General features: G+C 39.4%; 2 protein-coding genes across 2 annotated transcripts in view; both read left to right on the forward strand.

The window, feature by feature from the left end:
• The window catches only part of STIMATE (STIM activating enhancer), a 36,830-nt gene extending 23,867 nt beyond the window's left edge, over positions 1-12,963 (forward strand). The window contains exons 4-8 of the mRNA XM_075513801.1: positions 619-740; positions 5,844-5,956; positions 6,884-6,961; positions 7,846-7,995; positions 8,881-12,963. Coding sequence (XP_075369916.1) covers positions 619-740; positions 5,844-5,956; positions 6,884-6,961; positions 7,846-7,995; positions 8,881-8,997 — 580 coding nt within the window. The 3' untranslated portion in view covers positions 8,998-12,963. The remainder of the gene's footprint in view (positions 1-618; positions 741-5,843; positions 5,957-6,883; positions 6,962-7,845; positions 7,996-8,880) is intronic.
• Positions 12,964-16,773: 3,810 nt separating this feature from the next.
• MUSTN1 (musculoskeletal, embryonic nuclear protein 1) lies at positions 16,774-20,993 on the forward strand. The gene is made up of 3 exons (XM_075513802.1): positions 16,774-16,872; positions 19,731-19,851; positions 20,649-20,993. The coding sequence occupies exons 1-3, from the start codon at positions 16,864-16,866 to the stop codon at positions 20,753-20,755; spliced, it is 237 nt and encodes a 78-aa protein (XP_075369917.1). The 5' UTR covers positions 16,774-16,863; the 3' UTR covers positions 20,756-20,993.
• The last annotated feature ends 88 nt before the right edge of the window (positions 20,994-21,081 follow it).

Raw genomic sequence — 21,081 nt, forward strand, 5'->3', positions numbered from 1 at the left:
AGTGCAAGAAAGTAAATCACTTTTCTTCCTAATACGAAGTTGAAATTTGGCCTAGGTAGTGACTGTACTCTCTAGGCATGGGATTCCACTGCTCATTGCTCCTTGTTGAGGCTAGGAGGGGGCTCCCTTGAGTTGTGGTGTCTTTTCCCCCTCAGAATGAAAGTGTTTTGGGTTGGGTTTTTTACCTTCAAATTCCTTGAGGTGTCTTTAAGATAACTTCTCTTTTTATTCCTTTTCTCTTTATTCCTTTGGTTTTATTCAAATACAGGTTTTCCGTGCAGAACGAACTGAGCAATGGTAAAAAGGAAATCTGATTTTAATTTAAAGGAGTAAAATGAATATTGGAGTTTATATAGAGTATGGACATGCACACATCAGAGTTCACAAAAATAGAAGTTGGAGCTTAACTTTAAGGACAGAAACAAAATATTGAGACTCTTCTAAAACTATTTAAATTTTAGGCTAACTATGTAATTACAGAAGTGAGTAAATGATTATTCTCAATACTCTGGTTCTCACCATATATAGAGATCTTTCATCAATTGTGGTGTTAAAATACACTGAACTTGTAGAAAGTGGACCCTTGCTCCATATTTTCTTTTACATTTTTCCTTTCAGGTACCTTATCAACTTCTTGTTAGATGCCACATTAGGAATGCTGTTAATCTACATTGGTATACGTGCAGTCAGCAGCATTGTGGAATGGCAGCAGTGGGAGTCCCTTCGCTTTGGTGAATATGGTAAATGTTTCTGTTCTTGCACTGAAATGATGTTCATGATAGAATCTCAGAATATTTCACCTAGTGATTAACTCATCTTAAAATCATTATACAAGGATTATAGTCGTCATTTTAATATTTCACTTGTCACAAGGGTTCTTTTAAGTTCTGTATCTCGGCATGCACCTTCTGTGTTGGAAAGCTCAACAAGTCTAAGCATTTAGTGAGTTTGGAACGACTGCTTGAATATTTATTTTTTTAGGAGTGATTGAACAAATTACGATATTGGCTAATCTCGTGGAAAAAATAAGAGCATGATAAATTTACTCTGAAACACTTTTAAATAAATGATAGCTGGAAGGTCATTTCCTATTAAAGCTTTCACTGAACCACATGCCGTTGTCTGAAGATACGGGCTAAGAGTTCTGCCAGCCCTCTTTAAAGTAAACAACCACATATCTTCAGTGCAGAGAATGGCAACATGGCCTGTGCTTGTCCTCAAGTAATGATCACTTGAACTCCTGCATGTAGGGCTTGTATCATTGATGAAAAATGTGTATGTCTTTTGTACAGGCTAAGGGATAGACTAGTGAAATCACTTTCACGTGAAGTTGTGGGTTTTATCTTCCATTACGTTAGCCACAGAAGTCCACTGATCTGCAGAAATTGTGGATTTGCAGATGCAGTTGAGTATCATACATACTCAACGTGAGCATTTAATTGTGTTCAACCTGTTATTTTCAGATTGCTTAGTCTGGCTGGCTGGGAATGGAAGTTCTGTATAGATGCTAAAAATTACATTTGAAGCTCCTTGAGATAGGAATGGGGGGAGATGTTGCCTTATAAGAGAGCTATGGCTCTTCATCAGAGAGAAAAACAAACAAAACCTATGGTTTGGAAAAAAAAAAGTTAAAATAACATTTGCCTAACAAAGTAAAAGCTTTCATAGCAGTTTCATAATTATCATTGGTACTTTTTTTGGTTTTTTATGTTTCTTTGTTTTTAATGATCCTAAGTGGCTGACAGAATTAAGAATAAATAAATAAAGACCTTGCCAAGTTGAAGTACTTTAAAAGCTTGGGAAGCTTACAATTAAATCAAATAGCACTAATTGCTATTTGTTTTAATGTCAGAGGTTTAAAATAGAGATGATGACAAGCATCTATCTTAGGAGAAATAATTGCCTACACCATTAGGGCATTTTTTGTTAGACTTATGTAGATTTAATGTGTATCTTTTAGGGTACAGTTTATGACCATTTAAGCTGTTTAAATCGGCACTGCCACAACCCTGTTTATCTGCTTTTTTCCCTGCATACCGCAGTCCAGTATTACCACTTTTCCTTGGACTGATGCACATCTGACTCTTCAGGGAACTGATTCAGAGAGCTAAACCATCAGAAAATTCACCATATGTAGAAAAGTAAATAGTTCCTCCAGATCAGTCCCCAGACTTGGGTCTCTAAGGGATTAGGTAAGCACCAATGCCCAGGGAAGGGAAAAGGGCAAGGAAAGAGCCGAGACATTGCTGAGCCACACCTTCTGACTGAGCTTTGAGACCTATTGCCCAAAGTCCCTTTTTCTGATTGTTGATTTGGCTTGAAGCCATTTAAAGATGTTTGAACAGCCTTCAGCCCATATAAAATTGGCTTTCCACTCAGAGCAAAAAACTTGGTGTATCTGTTACAATTATCGGTAGGTACTTGTAATCGTGTCAAATACCAGATTTTATTTCTTCCTAATAGCATTCTGGTTTTTCTTGTGTAATCTGTTCCCCTCTCTCATTTTAATGTCCTTTTAACAATAAGCGGTCTGTGTGGATGGGAAGATTCACTCTCCTGACATTTGTCTCTATCTCTTATTGACTTCCAAAATGAACCTGGTTTTATTTTAGTTAGTTATGAGGCATCTGTGATTGCAGTAACTAAGCTCTTAAAATCAGCAAATGAACTTGTTACTTGTGTTCTGCTGTGGAGGTGGTGTGCAACTGATCCGTTATTGTCATTTTGAGTTAGGAGATCTGAAATGCCTAAACTTGATACACACACACAGAAGAAATACGTGCTTATAAGTGACGTGTGAATTTATATAATTCCTCTTTACTTAGTTGTTCTTTCCAATATCGGATCATTTTATTAGTGACTAACTTTCTTTTCTGTATCTTTGTTAATGTGCTGTCTTGACCTTAGTGTGTTGGGGTTTTTTTAATCAAGCTATCATAAGGACTGTTAAAAAGCATATTGTAAATCTGTGTTTCCATTAATCATGTAGGAGAGGCTTCTGGTATAGAGAACTAGATAGCAGATGGAAAGTTATTAGTAATGGCTGTGCAGTAGGGTTAGACCCTATCTAAGAAATCTGTCTAAAAGGACAAGTTGCATTGGATTGTTTGCTGCCCTCTTCTGTTAAGTACTACTGTTGTTTCTGAAGTGAAAACCCTCATATGACCATTTTATTTCAAAATTTTCACCTTGGCCCCAAGAAAACTCTTGTCTTATTTTTCATAAGATTCTTTAAAATAATTAAATTAAGTCGGTGGAAGAGAGGACTAAAATGCAGTCCTGTGGGGTTGCAAGTGTGTTTAGACTTAGTATTTTGGAGTTAAATATGGATGTTTAGCATACATGGGTGGTGAGGTGTCTGCTCTTGAAAGGTATTTTTTGTGTTTTATCTGTAGTAGTAAAGTCAAGTCTTCAGCTTGGAGATCAGTGTGATTTCAGTTTGTTTGCAAGTGTGGGAAAACAAACAAGAGCCCCCCCCCCCCCCCCCCCCAAAAAAAAAACCAAACCCAAGTCTCTTCTTGTGATTGAGTGATGTTGTTTGTGTTTCTAGAGCCTAAATAATCATTTGTCTCAAGTTAATTCTCACTGTGAGCTCATTTCCCTTCTTAGCTCTATTACTTGATCCCTAGTGATTCATTACTTGAAGCTGTCATAAAAATAGCAGTGTCCTGCTGGTTTTAAAAGCCTCTTCTTTATATGGAGGATAGTTTTTAAGCATAAATGCCTCGAGGAAAGAATGGATACCAAAATATCAGCATTCATAAATGGTTGCTATTTGTACAGCAAAACAGCACTGCATGCTGATTTACGAACAGAGTAGCATGACGCTCCCTCAAGGGCGATTTTATATCAGAATTTTTAAGTTTATTAGATTTGTCTTCGTATTTCCAGTTTTGCATTTTCAGATTCATTACCTCAGCAGCTGGATTTTAATAGAAGTGCAGAATCAGTTAATATATTTGAGTATGTAAAGAGGAGAAAAGCAGTCATGATCTGTACTGAAAAGAATGTTCCCTGCGTTCTCCTTCCCTTCTTGTCTTAGGCTACTTTAGCTGCTGTGAGTAGAAAACAGGTGACTAAATCCCTCTTGGTGACAATGAACTCTACTGGCAACTAAATTGTGCTGTGATCTCTTTGCTTGTCTTTGCTTCTCAGATGGCAAAGCTTAGAAATTGTATTTGATGCAAACAAAGAGCTAGAGGGAAAAGATGCAACTTGCAGAGCAACTTACTTACCGCCATATAGGGCAGATAGCACTTACTTTAAAACTTTTTAAAATTTATTTTGGAGTAGTTCTGCGAGTTGGCATTTTCTTAAGAAAATTTCTCAGGATTTGAAGAACGGAGAGAAGTTACAGGATAGAGGAATGACAGGTATTTTGTTCTAGAGCTGTCTGTAAACGTGCTTCTACAAAGTGGCTGATGAAAGTAGTATACGTGAGTATAGACTCGTTTTTCATTGCCCAGCATTTTCAAAAAATGCTGCTACAGTTGTTACTGCTGAGGACTCCAAATCTTTCCTTTTCAGTCTTAATGCGCTTTTCTTGCAGTAACAAGATTTCTACTGATTTGCTAGTTTCTCTAGACATGTAATTTATACATGGCAGGTATAAAATCAGAATTCAAGAGAGACTGTCGGAGACTTTAGAAATGAAATTAGCGCTTTATGGCTTCACCATTAACTTTAAAGTTCTAATTTGAGTTTGGGTACTGAATCTTTGAACGTACAAATGCCCCAAATATTCTTGGGAACACCTCCTGGAGGTGGTGATGTTATTAACTTCTACTTTTTCCCTTGAATTGCATAGTTTATAAAATCATAGAAAAACTTTGGTTGGAAGGGGTCTTCAGAGGTGATATAATCCAACCTCTTGCTCAAAGCAGGGTTAACTTCAAAGCTAAAGTGGGTTGTTCAGGGCATGGTCCAGGCCAGTTTTTAATTTATCCATGGTTTGAGATTGAAGAACCCCTCTGAACAACCTACTCCAGTGCTAACTACTCTCATTGTGAAAGCATTTTTACTTTTATGTCAGATTGTACGTCCATCCACCCAGTCTGTATCTCCCCAACTTTTCTACAAGGATGCTAGTAGGAGACTGTCAAAAGACTTGGTAAATTCAAAGTAGACAGCATCCCTGTTCTCCCCGCTTGTAATTAGAGCTGAGAGATAATTTTGTAGATGCAGTAGGGCACGCAAAAATCCTGAAGTAGAATTTAATATACACAACTTCTAATTTCAGTCATGTACCAAAAAAAAAAAAAAAAAAAAAAAAAAAAACGAAAAAAACAGCACCCCTCCCCACAAAAACATCATGGAACAAAACGTTCATTGGTGATAGTGCACAACACTCTTAATACAGAGTTTCACAATTTTTGGACATACAAAATCTCATGTGACAGAGTTGGAATAGAAGCAAAATTGCTATAGCTGTCTTTGCTTTTAGGAATTAAATACAGATTGGAAAAGAGCTTAGAATAAACTTCCCTTAAGTTTTTCCTTTTAAGAAACTTAATACTTCATGATAGAGGGTCAAAAATAACAATTTGAGAAACAAATGTAATGCAACTATATCTGTGTTGCTTTCATCCGATCACGTAAAACAGTGAGTGTATAACCAGGTAGTGCTGAATCAGATAAATACCTGCTATATTCAGTTTCTAACTGATACTTTTTGAAAGTTGGGATGAGGCTGAGGGAGGAAAAGGAGCAGCATTAAGGAAATTGGAGAAGGCACTTTAAGAGGATATAGCTGCCCTGCCTCTTCTAATGCTGCTTTTCTAAAATGTTTACTGTGAAGTAAAATGAACCCTATTCACATATTGAACCTTTGTTCTTTCTTGCAGGTGACCCATTGCAGTGCAGTGCTTGGGTGGGCCAGTGTGCTCTCTACATAATGATTATGACATTTGAGAAAACCATCATCATTATAGTGCTTCTTATACCTCAGTGGAAAGAGGTCTGTATTTTTACAGCATTTTGCAGACAAATGAATTTCAGGTGCAAGCTGTAAAGCAATAGACTTCTAATAGTGTTTACTGGTTTGGCTCAAACATCATAACTGTCTACAGTCAGTGCTGTTTAACTCTGTGGTAGTGATATGTTCTTTTAGCTCGATTAGGATACTGCTAATTAGGCTTTCTGGCATCCATTGCGAGGAATATCCTATCATATTTTGGAGGGTTTTTTATATAACGCAATATATAAAATTTTATTCTATCTCCTTGTCTGAGTGCTCTTGAAGCTACTAAGTGATTCTTCCTTTTCTTAATTCTTTAACGCTTACTTAAAGCTATTTTGTATTGCTGCTTGTAGTATTTTAAAGAATTTTCTTTGCCTGACCTTGTTGATAGATCTAAACTGTAGAATTTTAGTAATTTGCAATGGATTAGTGAAGCCATTGCTGATGACTGGATAAATATTTATTTTGATAGAATCTGCGCAATGTAATATTCAATGTGACGGTGCATGGGGTTATAGCCCATTAAACCAGTTAGTCCCTGTTGTATGCTCTGGACCACTTTGGGAACTCTGTCTTCTCCTTTAAGTATTTGGGAAATGCTGGTCTGTTTAAATTTCCTGAAGATGGAACTTAAAACGTGTTCCCGGGGAGCATGGAGCTCTAAAATGTTCAAGATGATTCTAACACAGCTCTTCAGACTTCTGTAAACAAAAATGACAGAGATAAGTTTCTTGCTAGCCTCACTTACTTATCTGTGGTAATTTATAAGCTGTCCTAAGTATTTTCCTTTTCTACAAAGCTGTCCTTTTTTGGTTCAGATGAATTATTTCTGTAGTGTTAGCTAGTACATGAACAATTGCACTTACTAATCCAGTTATGTGCACATGCTGCCATGATCTGAACTTAATCCTTTTCTTTTCACAGGTAGCTTTATTGAACCCTATAGAGAACCCCCAGTTGGAGCTGGCTATCGTCATGCTGATAGTTCCCTTCTTTGTTAATGTTAGTACAACTTGCATGCTTCTGTGAGATGTTTACTTGGATATCTTTCTGCCATGTCTTAATTAATTAACGTTGGTTCTTAAAGCACAGTGTACCTTGGCACTTAAGTTAATTTTTAAAGAGGAAGGGTGTTAAAGAATGGATAAAATGTCTGGATATGTAGATTTTACAAAGCTGAAATCTATATTGAGCTAAGTAACCAGGAGAGGTGCAGAAATGCCTCATAGATCTCTTTGGGCTGATGACTTCAGTAGATTGAAAGTAATACTGAAATACTGACACAGAGATTTTAAAATTACAATGAAATTTGCTTTAGGAAACAGTTGGTCTAAGGATAGCTGTACTGTGAAGTATCCTGTGTCTGACCATAGCTAATAGTGGCTGGCCTGTGGTGGAGCAGAGGAAAAGGGCAAGTGCGCAATCATCCTTCCCAAAGTATACTCTTCCAGTAATCTGGGATTTAGGGACTAGAGCCACAGATGGTGGGTGTCCTTGCATTTAATAACTGCTGGTGGTTTTTTTTTTTTCTCTTTCATTAATTTGTTCAAGCATGGATTTTATCCTTTGAGAAACAAAAGTCTGTTGCACTAAGATGTCTCCCTAAACCGTTCACATTTCTACATGAAGAGTTAATATATGGTCACTCTGAATAGCAGCTACTTTTCTTATTTTCTTCTCTTCTACAAAGGAATAAAGTAGCTATGTTCTAGAGCATTCATGCAACATATAGTAAGCCATGTGACTGTATGCCTATACAAGATTTTACCTGTTTGGGCAATTCATAATTATTGTCAAGTCTTCCTAATTCTGTCCAAATACTGACCAAATTAATATATTCTACTCTGATGAAAACTGAACTGTCACTTCTCCCTTCTCTTTAACAGGCATTAATGTTCTGGGTAGTAGATAATTTTCTTATGAAGAAAGGGAAGACAAAAGCTAAACTTGAAGAAAAGGAAGCAGGACAAGATTCAAGAAATGGAAGTAAAGTCCGATACAGGAGGGCAGCGTCACATGAAGAGTCAGAGTCAGAAGTATGTAGAGTTAATGATTGCAATTAATGCAATATCAATCCAGTTCATCACTCATGCCATTGATTTAATTGTAACACTGTCAACTTAGTTTGATTTTCTTTGCATGTACCTCTAACAGTAGTTCCTAGCATTTGCAGTTAAGAAAAATGGCATTGTTGCAGAACTTATGGTAGTTAATTTCCTTCCAGATGGGCAGGAAGACATAATAATATATTTAAATATCACAGGTGAACTGTGTTACAAATGCTTCTGAAAAAAACCCCCACAGAATACAAAACTAATAGTTCTAATTCAAAGAGAGGTTAATAGCTTAAAGTGAGAGGAAGCTGGTGGAGGCAACTGGCCTCATTTTGGAGAAGTATTTACATCCTTGCCTTACCAGAATTTTATACTAAATTATATTAAATGGGCAGTTTTCAGTTCACCAGAGGGATGGGTGGTATCTTTGAAGGTTAAGTTGTTTTAGCTTTAGTTGGTTAATGTAACTTTTCTGTGTTATAGACAGTACTATTTATATGGGGTTTTCTTTAATAAAATAACTGCCATATTACCAGTGTGGATAGACAGCTTATAAATTCTGTCTCATTTTAACAGCAAGCCGCCCCCACTGTCCTGGAGGTGCTGGAATCACTTCTTTGGGTTTAGAGTCAGTGATTGTAGTAGAGACTAAATGCATCCTTCTTCAAAATTTACTGGGGGTTCCAGATAGGATGTGTGACATTGTTTGATAGTACTGGCAGTAAATCTAAATTATGTTCTGTAAGCTCTTTCTTGTGTAAATAATAAGGTGCTTTGCAAGCATAAAAAAAGGAAAAGGTTAGAAGTAGAATGAAGAAAGAGTGTGACTTTGACCCATGTTACTCAGAAGCCGTAATTTGTTTTTAGATCCTTATTTCAGCAGATGATGAGATGGAGGAATCAGATGCTGAAGAGGACCTGCGTAGACTGACCAACTTAAAGCCCATTAAGAAAAAGAAGCATCGTTTCGGTCTGCCTGTATGACACATTCCCTGACCTGCGTGTTTGCAGGTTTCGTGGCAAAAACTTCAGTCAGTGGGTTTTAATGTTGCAATTGCATCTCCCTTGTCATACAAACTGACTTAAAAGCAAGGTCTACCAACAGAATGCAAGCGGTTGGAAGACTTCCAGTTCAGTTGCACTACAGACACACTGACCAATTATGCAAGAATGTCTTTTCATCATGTGTGAAAAACACAGTGTTGTTAAGGACTAGTCGCTGAAGGGATTTGTATCTGACGTTTCAGAGAAGATCATAGAAAACAGATACAGCAATGTTTCACTTATGGTTACTGATGATACAGTTGTAAGAAGTTCTCAAAAAGGCATCAGAATCAACTAAGTTAAAAGGAGTGTGTTTTATTACTAAAACTGGCTTTTGCAGCATAATTCCTAAAGCAGAATAGTTTATGGTTACAAGCTGTAACTTAACGTTATTTTTTTAAGTACAGAAGTTTACTTGCTACCAGGTACCTATGGAACTAATAGGTGGAACAAAGATTTTTTTCCAAGTCTCCTCGAATCTATTTGACTATTTTATATTTAAGTTATATTTTCATACAGTTGTATTTAAAGATTCTCTTTGTCAGAGAAAAGGGTGCAGTTCCCTTTTTTTGTGCAGAAAAGGTCAAAAGATTTGTAGTGAAAATCTTATTTATCCTTGTGTCCTGGTTTAAGACAAAGGGATTGCAAAGGGAAAAGCTCTCTGTCACTGCTGAAGTCACCAAATATCACTAAAAATGCAGTCCTAAGTGTGCTTTTGACCATATAATTTGAAAATACCTTTTTTAATAGGAGGTGGTGTTTGCATATTTGACAAACGTGCACTTTAGTGTATAACAAAAAACTGTTGTGATAGGTTATTTGTGAAATGAATATCTATGGATGACTCTATTTCTGTTTCTGCAAATCTCTTGTGCATACCTCTCCAATGACCCAAAAGAGATGGAATATTTCTTATACTTATAGGGCCTGCAGTACAGGACCGTGATCTGATTGAAGCAGTTGTGCTACAATATTGCAAATAATTCTGTCCCCTGTTTTTTGTTGGAAAAGCAATCTTCTATTAATGTGCTTTAAAAAAAGATAATTTCTCCTGTTTCTCTCCCCTTTCCATAAAGTCTGGTTATCCTTTACTATTTAAAAAAAAAAAAAAACCACCAAACCCAAGAGGTATAATACAGTTGTTACTACAGAAATTTTTTTTGTGGTTTTCAGTGTCTTGTCTTCTGATATTTGACAACATGTGCTGATCTGAAACCTAGCAGACATGTTTTCGGTGACATCCTTTCGCTTTGCTTATTTTCTAAATGATTGTTTCCGACAGCTTTCCTTGCTTAGTTAAACCTTGTGCAGGACAAGGCGATGTGTCAAAGAGGTGACAACAGACCTTAATTGCAAATCTGTTGTAGTATCTGGACATCAGAAATGTTCCAAGCCTTAAACCAAACAGTTTCACCGGAAAACTGCTCAGAACTTTTTAAGATTTTTTACATTTTTTATAGATTTACTAGGTCTTAATGTGATTTATTATCCAGACCCTTAAATGGGGTTCTTGGGCCTTAGTAAATACTGAACTGTGCGCTCCCGTACTTATTTTCACTATTCCAGCATTCCTTTTCACTGCTTGGCTGCCGAGGTGAACACAATGTTCTGAGACTTCAGGTACACCTCAGCGTGTCCAGCCGGCTAGAAGGGACATTTTACCAAACCTAACGTTTGCGAGTTTAGTTGAGCCACTGACCTCTGTTACTGTGCACTGAAATGTAATAACTGCAATAAGTTTAAGTACTAGTGTTTCTTTTAGACTAAATCTAGAAACTAATGACAATGGAAGCTTAATTGAGTTATTCTGAAATGGGGGGTGGGGGGATGGGGAAATGTCCCTAATCAGTGTTGCCTCTGTTTTAGGTTTTTTGGTTTTCTTCATTGATTGTGTGACTTGCATCTTCTCTTGACTATTTGCCACTGGGCGGGCGCATATCTCCAAAAGCACAGTACTTCAAGGAATTCATTTTCATCAGCAGAATAGTCCCATACAGCTCACTTTTCCAAAGGGATTTAAGAGCTAGGACTGGCTCTTGTCGCAAATGTCAGCATTTATTTTTTTAGCATAGGATTTGTTCTATTTCAAATAGTGAAATAAAGCTATTCAACATGTGCTACATACCACTGCACAGCCATCACTGTCCTCGTCAGCCATCAGAGATAACTGAGCAGCGCACACAAATTTAACTGTACGAGCTTTCATTTTATCTTCCTTTTCCCTCCTTTTCTCCAGTTAATTAAATTATCAAAATTATTTCTATTTCTAGTCTAATGTTTAGTCTGTGAAGTGTCAGTATAAAATTATGGCCTTAATCATGTGAAACATTTGTTTTGAGCAGACCTCAAACTTATTGACCAAGTACAAAACAGTATAAAGCACTATGGAGCAGTTTCTTGAAGATGGTTATAGCAAAGGTGTACGAATGCCTAATTTTTCTTGTCTTAAGTGCTTAAATGTCACTTGGTTTGAGATTTTAATATGCCTAGCAAGATGATGTAGTAAAGCACTATGAGCCAAAGAGACAGAAGTATTTTAAATACCACAGTACTAACAGGAGGAGCATATCTTCAGAGGGGAAAAAACAGCTCTAACTTTCTCTACTAAGGAAAAAATTTTATTCACAACCTTAGCCAAATAACAGAAATTTTTTCTATTCATTCTTTGTTATCATGCGAAAGAGATGGAAAATTGGCAGTTTTCCTCTTTGTAAGATAAAAATTGGAATTCTTGCAGTAGGTACAAGTAGGGCAAGTGCTTTTGCCTGAAGAGCTTGTATGTGTGCGAAGGAAGTACGTACCTAGTGCTTCACTATGTCTTACTGTTCGTTGGAATGTCTTGGCAGTACAGTCTGAAATAAGTTTTTCATAAAGAGTTGATCCAATGATAACATTATGACATGACAACATTTGCATTATCCTTGAATTGACACTCTAAATTTATGCCTGGTAAACGTACTTCAGGACAACTCATAGCAAAGGTTTAATTCAGGCTATGCTTAAAAAAATGTGATTGTGTGTAATGAAAATAAGCTATGTAGTATATGCCAAAGTAAGAGAAAGGGATTGTAACTTACAGAAGAGATGCAGAAGTATTGGTGGAGATGGAATTTACCGCAAATGGTCAACCTAAATGTATTAACTGTTTCTAGTATCTGACCTGTGACACATCTGCATAAATTTAAAACACTGGTGTTGTCTAATACGTGGTTTTCAAGTTCTGGCTTTAATATGTTCAGGTCCCCTTGTCTTACTTTAAGTAGGTAAATGCTGTATGTTAATGTTGCTAACTAAAATGTACTATAGCTTTTCTTCAGGGAAAACTCAGAAATTGAGTTGCAAATTAGAGCAATGCAAAGTGATCCCCTCCGGCAGGTCTGCTCTGATTCCAGCTGTGCCTGGGGAGGGAGGCGTGGGCTCTCCCGCTCTGCTGAGAGCTGAGCATCACAAGGAATTTCTGCCACTGTGCTTGACTAACCCATGTTTGCAACTTTGCTGTGCTTTTTACAGGAGAAACCAGTAATGAAAGCGAATAAATTCAGCCACATCAAGTCAGAGTAGATCCACAGCATAGGCGTGCAAACTTTTTTAGGTAAAGTTTCCAGTTCAATTACTGAAAATGACTACTATGGTTTTACAAAGTAAAACTGCAGTATCTTTAAAAAAGGGACTCTTTTGTAGGTGTGTTTGTCTCGCGTGGGTATCCGTCTCAAACTGAATGTTGGGTTTGTTTGTAAGTAAATTCAGAGTATAGCCTATGTGAGCAAAACCAACAGCTGTATTCTGCTGCCCTCTGTTTGGACCATATTGTTTAATCAGTGGTGTTACCTTAAACTTTTAAGGGTATCTGATGTAATTACATTGTATAATGGTTTACAATAAAGTTTGACTTATTACGGATTTGTACACTTGTTTTATACTTGTTCTGTTTGAAAGTGTGCATGTTTCGGTGTTTATAACGTGCTGTTGTGGGAAGCAGGTTTTGCTACTGGAGTTTAACTTCATAACTGCAGATCTAATTTTTTGCACTCTCATGTTGGTATTAACTTCAATATATTAATTTACCTTAATAGCAAGTCCCATTTTGGTTGGAGGGACCACTATTCTTCAGTAGCAAATTTTGTTTACAGCTGTAAGAATCATTGCAAGTTCCTCTCGGATCTGTTCCCTGAGGAGGGTTTTTGCCCTCTGTGTGTGCACACATGGAGAATAACCATCTGTATTTTCATATTGAAAATAAAACCTTCGATGTGCAACCTGAGAACTCCTGAGACTGCAGAACATTGACCTGAGGCCTTCTGGAGTGCAGGATGTTGTTAAAATGCTTTAATCACACAGCTGACCATCACAGCCTGCTTTCGGCTTTTCAGGCAAAGCCAGACCTTTTGGTTGTTCGCGACATGAATGTGTAAACTTAGAAAATTTTGACTTTCCCTTGAATGTCCTGCCCCTTGGCAGAGGCATGGACTAATTCAATAACTTGTTAACCTGTTTTATCTTCTGTTCCCCTTCTGATTTGTTTGCAGCAGATGGTAGAAATGCAGGCTGAGGGAAGATGTCTGAGGATCCTGTTGAGAAATTTGCTTCTGCAGTGCCTTGTATCACAGAACATGTAGTACCTCCAGGGGGAGACAGAAAAGGGCCACTTAGGGGAGGTGTAGTTCTAGAACCAAGTAGCCTTTCTGTCCCCTGTCTCCAGAGGCCAACACGCTGGAGATGACTGATGTCTTCCTTGCTTACTTTAATCTCTGCTACCCAAAACCATGCAAAAGGGGAAGGGGGAAAGCAGTGCTGATTCTTTTCTGTCTGAGGAAGACATCACTCCTGCGTGCTATTTATGTAGTGCAGAGTTGTCTCTTAAGCTCCAGGGAAGCAGCCTCCTTGATTACCAAAGTGTCTGCAGCAAGCGCTGGGACTTCCCTGATTATACCCAACAAAATGAGTGTAGCCTAGCTTGGTTTTTTTCTGTTTCGTTGGGCAGAAAGATGCCATCTTAACTCTCCAGGTTCCCTGGAGGTATGGCAAGGTATCTACCATCAATTTTCCAGAGTGCTGGAGGAATGAGGAGGACCATGTAGGATGAGAGCTGGCTCACTGTGAAGCTGTAACATGACCATGTGCAGGTGATCGACTTTTTTCTTTTCTTTTTTCTTGAGGTGGGGGGGGGGGGGGCTGCAAATGGTGAGAGGTTGACACCTTTATGCCAGAACAGAGCAGAAATCCTGTTCTGAGTGAGCTGCTGTTGCTATCACCCCTTCCTATCTTGGTGGGAGCAGTTTAGTGTGTTCTGCTGGGATGGACCTGCACAGTTTTGATCCGCTACTATGTCTGTAACTCCTCTATAATGTTTGCACATTGCTTTCATGACTTTCCACCTACTACACACCAGCAGCCCCATACCCACTGCATCCTTAAAGGGAATAATTTTCAACCTGTCAACTCTGTCATACTGAGGGGTGTTAGCAGTTTGCTGGAGGAGAAGTCAAATCTTCTGTAAGATCTGTGTCTCCTGGAGATCACAGTGCCCAGATGTGTGTACATTCACCAAATTCTCTGTGGTCGTAGCCTTATTTTAGCCACAACCGTTCCTCAGCAAAGGAGTTCTCCACACTTCATGTTGCAGTGGAAGATGAAAGAGGGTTAACTTGTGTTTTTAATAGCCACTATTAAATAAATGGCCTATCTTGTTTCATTGTCATTCATGTCCCATTTAACAGATCTCAGGACCTCAACCAGGTGAACAGGAACATTTCTACTCTGAAATGTAAGTAACTGGATTTAGGTTGGGTTTTTGTAAGGAAAAATTAGCCCATGATCGGTAAGAGGAAATGGTTGTGTTTCTTGTTCAGCCTTGGTTTAGGAAACGTATAATCAAAGAGAACAGAATTGTCCAGGCTATGGGGCAGGTCTTAGAAACTTCAGGATACACTGCCTAGCTCTGAAGCGCCTCGTCTCCTACCCCCGAATGGCATGCAAGCTGAAGGTGTTTTGGTTTTGTTTGTATAACGATTTTGTTTGTATAAATTAAGTTGCCGTAAAAGCATAACTCTGTTGTTTTTGAGTGAGGAATATGTAGTACCAATTAAATGAAGCGATTTTGAAAGCTGAAGGGAAAAAGTAGTTCCGTGTCTTGAATTATAAATATTTGCTTTAAACATGCAGAATATTATTTTCCTGTTGTAATAGATAGTGTCAGAATGGTGATGCTTATAGGGCTGTATACAAACATCCTAGTAGAGAAGGAGAGGTGTTACTTTGTACAATAGAAAAAAATTCCTGTTTTTCCTAAAGTTGGTATTTTTTTGCCTCTGCTTTGTTAACCTACTAAAAGGTACCGCTGTTCTGCAGAAACATTTCCTCTGGTTTACTAAGCCATGGGTTTAAAATAGAAATTTAACATAAGGAATGGCTAAGTATGTAACATCCAAACTCCTCCTTAACCTACAGATAATTCCCCCGATAGTCATGTAAATTTTCTCAGGCCTGGAAAGAGTTCAACGTAAAGGCAAAATGGGCACCCGGAGGCCTGGGGGATAATTCACAACGGACAAATCCCGTAGTCCTGATCGTATGGTACTAGTGCTGGGGTATTGATGTAATGTTTCCATAATGAAAAATAATAATTTTATTTTCCCTCCCGTGCTTCTCTGTAGCCTAAACAAAACAGGCAGAGCTTGAGAAAAGGCCAGGACAGATTTCTATCACTACAACAGTTGATGTTTCTGGTAAAAGATGTTTGGAGGTCTGCCACATCTGCCTTTCTCACATTAACATACCTGGCTGGAGTCTTGGCTCTTTGTAGGCGTCGAGTGCAGTCACAGAAGCTGATTTTTTTGCACGATACAAAGAATTAATGTAAAAAAAAAAAAAAAAAAAAAAAAATTAAAAAGGCAACAGCCTCCCACTCAACCCTCTCCTGGTAATAAAAATTAGAATTCATGCTTAGAGTTTATTCTTTTCTGTTTAATTAAAAAATTGTTTAGAGAAGAAATCTTAAAAGTTCTGGAAAAGATTTTACTACTGTCAGCAGGTACAGTGGGGAACACTGAATTTACTCAAGTCTGAGTAAGCTCTTCCTATACAGATGACAGGTGAAACGATTAAACTTACTAATACTGCTGTAAGTAGTATTTTACTCTCTCAGTTGTGTAAGAGCCAGCATCGGAGCAAGCTCAGCAATGGAACTGCGTGGGTAAAACTATATCCTGTTTTACTAACTCTCCAAAACACACAAAATACTCTTCTGTTAAAGATCCCTGTGCAAAAGCGATTTAGGGCACAACATTATGCTTTGGATGTTAGGTTTATATAGTTGTTAGAGAACGCATATTTTATTACACTGGGAAAGACAGACACTCGCTGTCTGTGTCTCGTCCCCTCCCCCCCAAAGAGAATTCACAGTCAATTTTGTGTCTAACAAAGTTTTGCCTTTTAAAATTATAAATATAGAGCCCCAGTGGACTTCCCGGGAAGTCGTTTTGTAGCGGATCGGGCTTCCCCGTGGTCCCGCTGCCACAGCTGTCTACTCTCGTCAGTCCCCAGCTCCGTCCGTCCCCAGGCACAGGGCGCAGTGAATACTGCAAACCCTAGTCATCGCTAAGAATAAACCTCTGAACAACAACAGCCTCTGTCGACCTGGATCATCCTGGGTTCTGCTTTGGGAAAATGACCCAGCTAATGACTTCATGTTAGATGCTCTATATAAGTCGAGGAAAAAAACAGGCGTTCGCAGAGTGCACAGGCTGGATTTAATCAAAGCCGGGGAACGACCTCAGAAGGGATTACGGTCGAGTGAGTACCGCAGTTATGTCACAGGTACGGGGAGATCTGTATGAGGCTGGCTCTCGTTGGAGCAGGGTGTCCGACAAATGTGTTACTGTTTTAGACGGTTTGCTTGGAATAGCTTATTAGCAAGTTACTCTCATTAACCGGTGAATTCAGCTGTTCTGCTCTATGTGACTTGTTTGATTATGTTGAAGTATTTACACACTCTGTTTATATATTTTAACAAGTTGTTAGGAGGGATTATTTGATGAAGGCGGCAAGCAGCTGCCCTCTATGTGGTTAATTAATTTAGTTTTAAAATGTTTTGTTTTACCATAAGTATTTTTATGTCTGTAGGAAGGGAAAAACCATTTCCACTACTCTGGTTTGGGATATTTCACAGAAGGCGCTATTTCTGCTTTTCCAAGATGCTTTCTCAGACAATGATTGGAAATTTTGGCAGTAGTTTTGAAAGGACATGGCTATACTGAAGTGTGCTGCTGTGTAAAGCTTAATGTATTAACATACAGGAAAAGATAGAGCATGACTGAAAATCATAACTGTTAGGATATGATATTTGAGACTGAAATTTTGTACTACACACTTACGTTCATTTTGTAACTAATGGTTTGTCTTTACTGTGTTCCCCAATAATCAGTGTTTCAAAGTGATCTTAAAATTAGCTCAGAAATTTTGAGGTTTTCACATAAGTGTTACGTTTTCAACAGAAGTTATGCATCCCTGGCAGAGTTCTCCCCATCGTGAGTTTTATGTGGTGGGTGGGATGGAGAGTAAGGACACGGGGAGGGTAGAAGAGCACAATCCTTTGACCACATACAGTAACTCAGTTCAGCTTATTTTCTTTACTCCAAAGAAAAAGAGACTTAAAAAAACCCAGTCATAGTCTTGTAAACCAGCACTTTTTGACTTGTGACAGGAGGAGATAAAGCCCAGGCTGCACTGCTGTGCCAGCTGGGAGTGGCTCCTGGCAAACCCTGCTTACAAATGACTTGCGTTGGAAGCAATTAACTGTGCGGCTGCGACACCGGCAGCTGCGGTGCTGGCAGCTCCAGGGCTCACCTCTGTGGCTCACAGTAACCCTCCTGTGCAGCATATTTTTGCTTTTTAGCTGGGGGCCAGCTAATCCACAGCAGCTGCCCTGCTGGAAAATCCACCTGTAATCAAAGCATGAGAGGTTTTATTTTAAAATAACTGGGTGAAATGCAACAGTTCTGCTCAGCCTGGCTGTGTCTCGGTGCATCTCAAGTGCCTCCTTTCCTTACCCCATCCCCAAGAAGTCCTTTGTCCCACTGGAAGGAAGCCTCACAGTTATTGTCTCTTGCCAATAATGGGTGAAGGACCTTAGCAGGTTTCGTATTCCTGTTAACAAAATGAAGGGGGTTTTTCCCTTTCTGTGTTGGAGCCAGCACAGGTCTGTGTTGGTTGCCTGTGGACCATGCCATGGGCATGGGGGACCGTTCCCATCATGTGCCAATTTTCATTACAGATGGACAAACGAAACCCTGGCTGTAGGGATGTTTGGTTAACCAGCCAACTGAACGAAAGCTGTTGTGAATTTGAAGGGTTTGCTACCACCCTTTCCCCTTGCTTGCTTTGGCTACTCATAGAGTGTTTTCCCCAGAGGTCTTGCGAATGTTTTGTTTCCCACAACACATGCGAATGGGATTGACAGCGAGCTATTCTGAGCGTTCCCGGGAATTTACAGCCAGCAGGAAACACGCCGAAGGCTCCAGTGCAGCCAGCTTGCCCCTGCCAAGAGCCAGGCATGCACGCCCTATCTCTGCAAGCTCCCCGGGACTCGCTACTCCAGCCATTCGCAGGCCTTAAGGGATTTGTTTCCCTCCACGACTGTTTTTAGCTTTACAGGCAGTGGCCTAGAAACGTACAAGTGGGCTCCACTGCTGCCAAAACCCAAATATCAGAAGCCCTACATACGTAGCGACAGTCAGAGAAGTTTCTCATTGCTGGTTCAGTGTGCAAATCTGTTAAAGTTGGAGTATGTGGGTCTTTATTCTTTTTAATCGCATCTCCTGTGCCGCTGTACCCTGCCACGAGGTCTGCCTGGTGGGACCTTGGCAATCAGTCCTTGAAATAGTAAACTGAAGAGGGAATGTTAATGGTGCCGACTGCTCCTGATTGACGTTGTGTCTGACTTTGAAGTGCTGATTTAAAGGTAGGGATAGGCTGATACGATCCCATGTTATCCTGATTTTTGTCTGGCAAGAACTGTAAACAGATTAGTACTTGGACGTTCCAGTGCACCACCTGATGATGCATCTGTTTCTGTATTAGATTTCCTTCTCCTTCTTTGGGTTCTGAGTCCAGTGGTTCAGGTATGTTCAGTACATGCTTGTAGAGGACCCTGCTGAGTGCTCAGATACTTTTGTTCCCTGTAACTAAGTATCAAGTGTTAAGTTTATTCCAACTAAATCAAGCCAGGTTTCAGAATCTCTCTGAACAATTGCCTAAAGAAGTAGTGAGTATACTGAGGCACAAGCACAATTTAGTAATGAAGTTTTTTATCCTTCCCAAACATTGGACAGATTCTTGAATTACCAGTCTGTACTTGCAGAAAGGGCCAGGACAGACTGGACAGAGAAAATTTAAAACTAAACTAAAAAAAAAAAAAAATTTAAGCAATCCACTCTCTCTTTCAAAGGCTGTACAATCAGAAGACAATTTCAGAACAGAACAGTAATAGTGGCAACAGATTTTGGGAAGGGCAGTGAAATCATGGTTGTGTAAAGATCTGGAGTAGCTGAGTGTGCAGTCTCAGAATGGAAATGGGTGGAATATTGTATTAGCAACCTCTGTATGTTAAGGCAGCTTTGTTCCCTATGCTTCTAAACATGAAATACTGATGCGTGGGCAATACATCTGTTTCTTAGCCAGCCCCTGTGAAGAAGAAGCGTCCTCCAGTGAAGGAAGAAGACCTCAAAGGAGCCAGAGGAAACCTCTCCAAAAACCAGGAAATTAAATCCAAAACCTACCAAGTGATGAAGCAGTGTGGTAAGTCTCCTTGATGGAAACAAGCTAAGCAGTCTTCCAACGTAAAACATCGACTTAATTGCTCTTTTCAAGTGAAAGGGTACGCCGGGGAAACAGCAGGCAGCAGCGTGCTCACCGACCCTGGCCTGGCTGTGCAGGGACTTTGCATCCATCATCTCGACGGCACCAAGAGGTGCCAAGAGGGCTCTGCTTGGAGTGATCGTTCTCCCTGTCTGGACAAAATGGGAGGGAGAGCCCTGGCTTTGCCTTCTGAACCAGGGTTCAAACCAAGCCCTGGGCCCATAGTCAACGTCAATGACTGTCCAAGTTGAAGATTGGAGGCTTGGTCATAGATTAGGGGATTTCTGGCCTCTCAATTGGATAAATTTGATGTGTTTTGAGATGAGGCAGAAACTGGGGGGGGATAAGGAGCAGAAGGTGAGACAGAAGAGAGTGGCTGCTTGCTCTGAACACCCCGGTGCTCTGGTTTTGTGCTGCTTTTCCACCACCAGTGAAAGAGTAAAAGGAAAAATGATGAATTTTAACCCCTTTTCAGCGTAATAGCCTCGACCTCAGTAGTTACCAAGTTTCCAAAGCACCTGCAGGGATTTGGGGCCAGTCAATGGCAGCAACCACCTACAGGTGCTGTCAGCTGCCCTGTTCTCGGGATGGGAGCACTGTGCTTTAAGGTTTGGGAAGTTGACGGACGGATGAAATATTTATCAAATGTGTATGTATGTATTTCAGCAGCACTAGTTTTACTCCCCGAATTTGGTGTGCTACTTCCCTGATTGCCTCTCCTGGTTTTCTTTTCCAAGAACAAATGGGCTCTGCCGCACCCTCCATATTCAGCCAGGATCGGACAGGGGGTGAAACCGTCTTTGAGAAACCGAAAGAAAAGCCGGCCAAGAGCGTCTTTGGCTGATGGCGGAGCTGGATGTGTCTCACCCAGATGATTGTCATAACGTTTTCCCAAATCTCTGCCCCTTGCACTAAAGTCACTGTAGCCCTAAGTAGCTAATTTCTACTGTAAGTCATTAAGTAGGGAATAGACTCACGTCAAAGGGTACAACTTCCATGTTAATTTTTATTATGTGCTTTCTTTCTATATGTTGAACTGTGTTTGCTATAATGGTTTAATAAAAAAAAGTTGTTGGACACAGCTTGGCACACTGTGGTGACTAATTTCTATTTAGGCTTAGATTAAATTCTGTGGACACTTTGGCATTACAAGCTATGATCTAGTCTGTC

This window comes from Mycteria americana, chromosome 11, assembly GCF_035582795.1.
Source record: "Mycteria americana isolate JAX WOST 10 ecotype Jacksonville Zoo and Gardens chromosome 11, USCA_MyAme_1.0, whole genome shotgun sequence".
Classification (NCBI taxonomy): domain Eukaryota; kingdom Metazoa; phylum Chordata; class Aves; order Ciconiiformes; family Ciconiidae; genus Mycteria; species Mycteria americana.

Coding starts and splice junctions, on each gene's coding strand:
- MUSTN1 (XM_075513802.1), top strand. Junction 19,852..20,648: donor CCAAGTGATGAAGCAGTGTG/GTAAGTCTCCTT, acceptor TTCTTTTCCAAG/AACAAATGGGCTCTGCCGCA.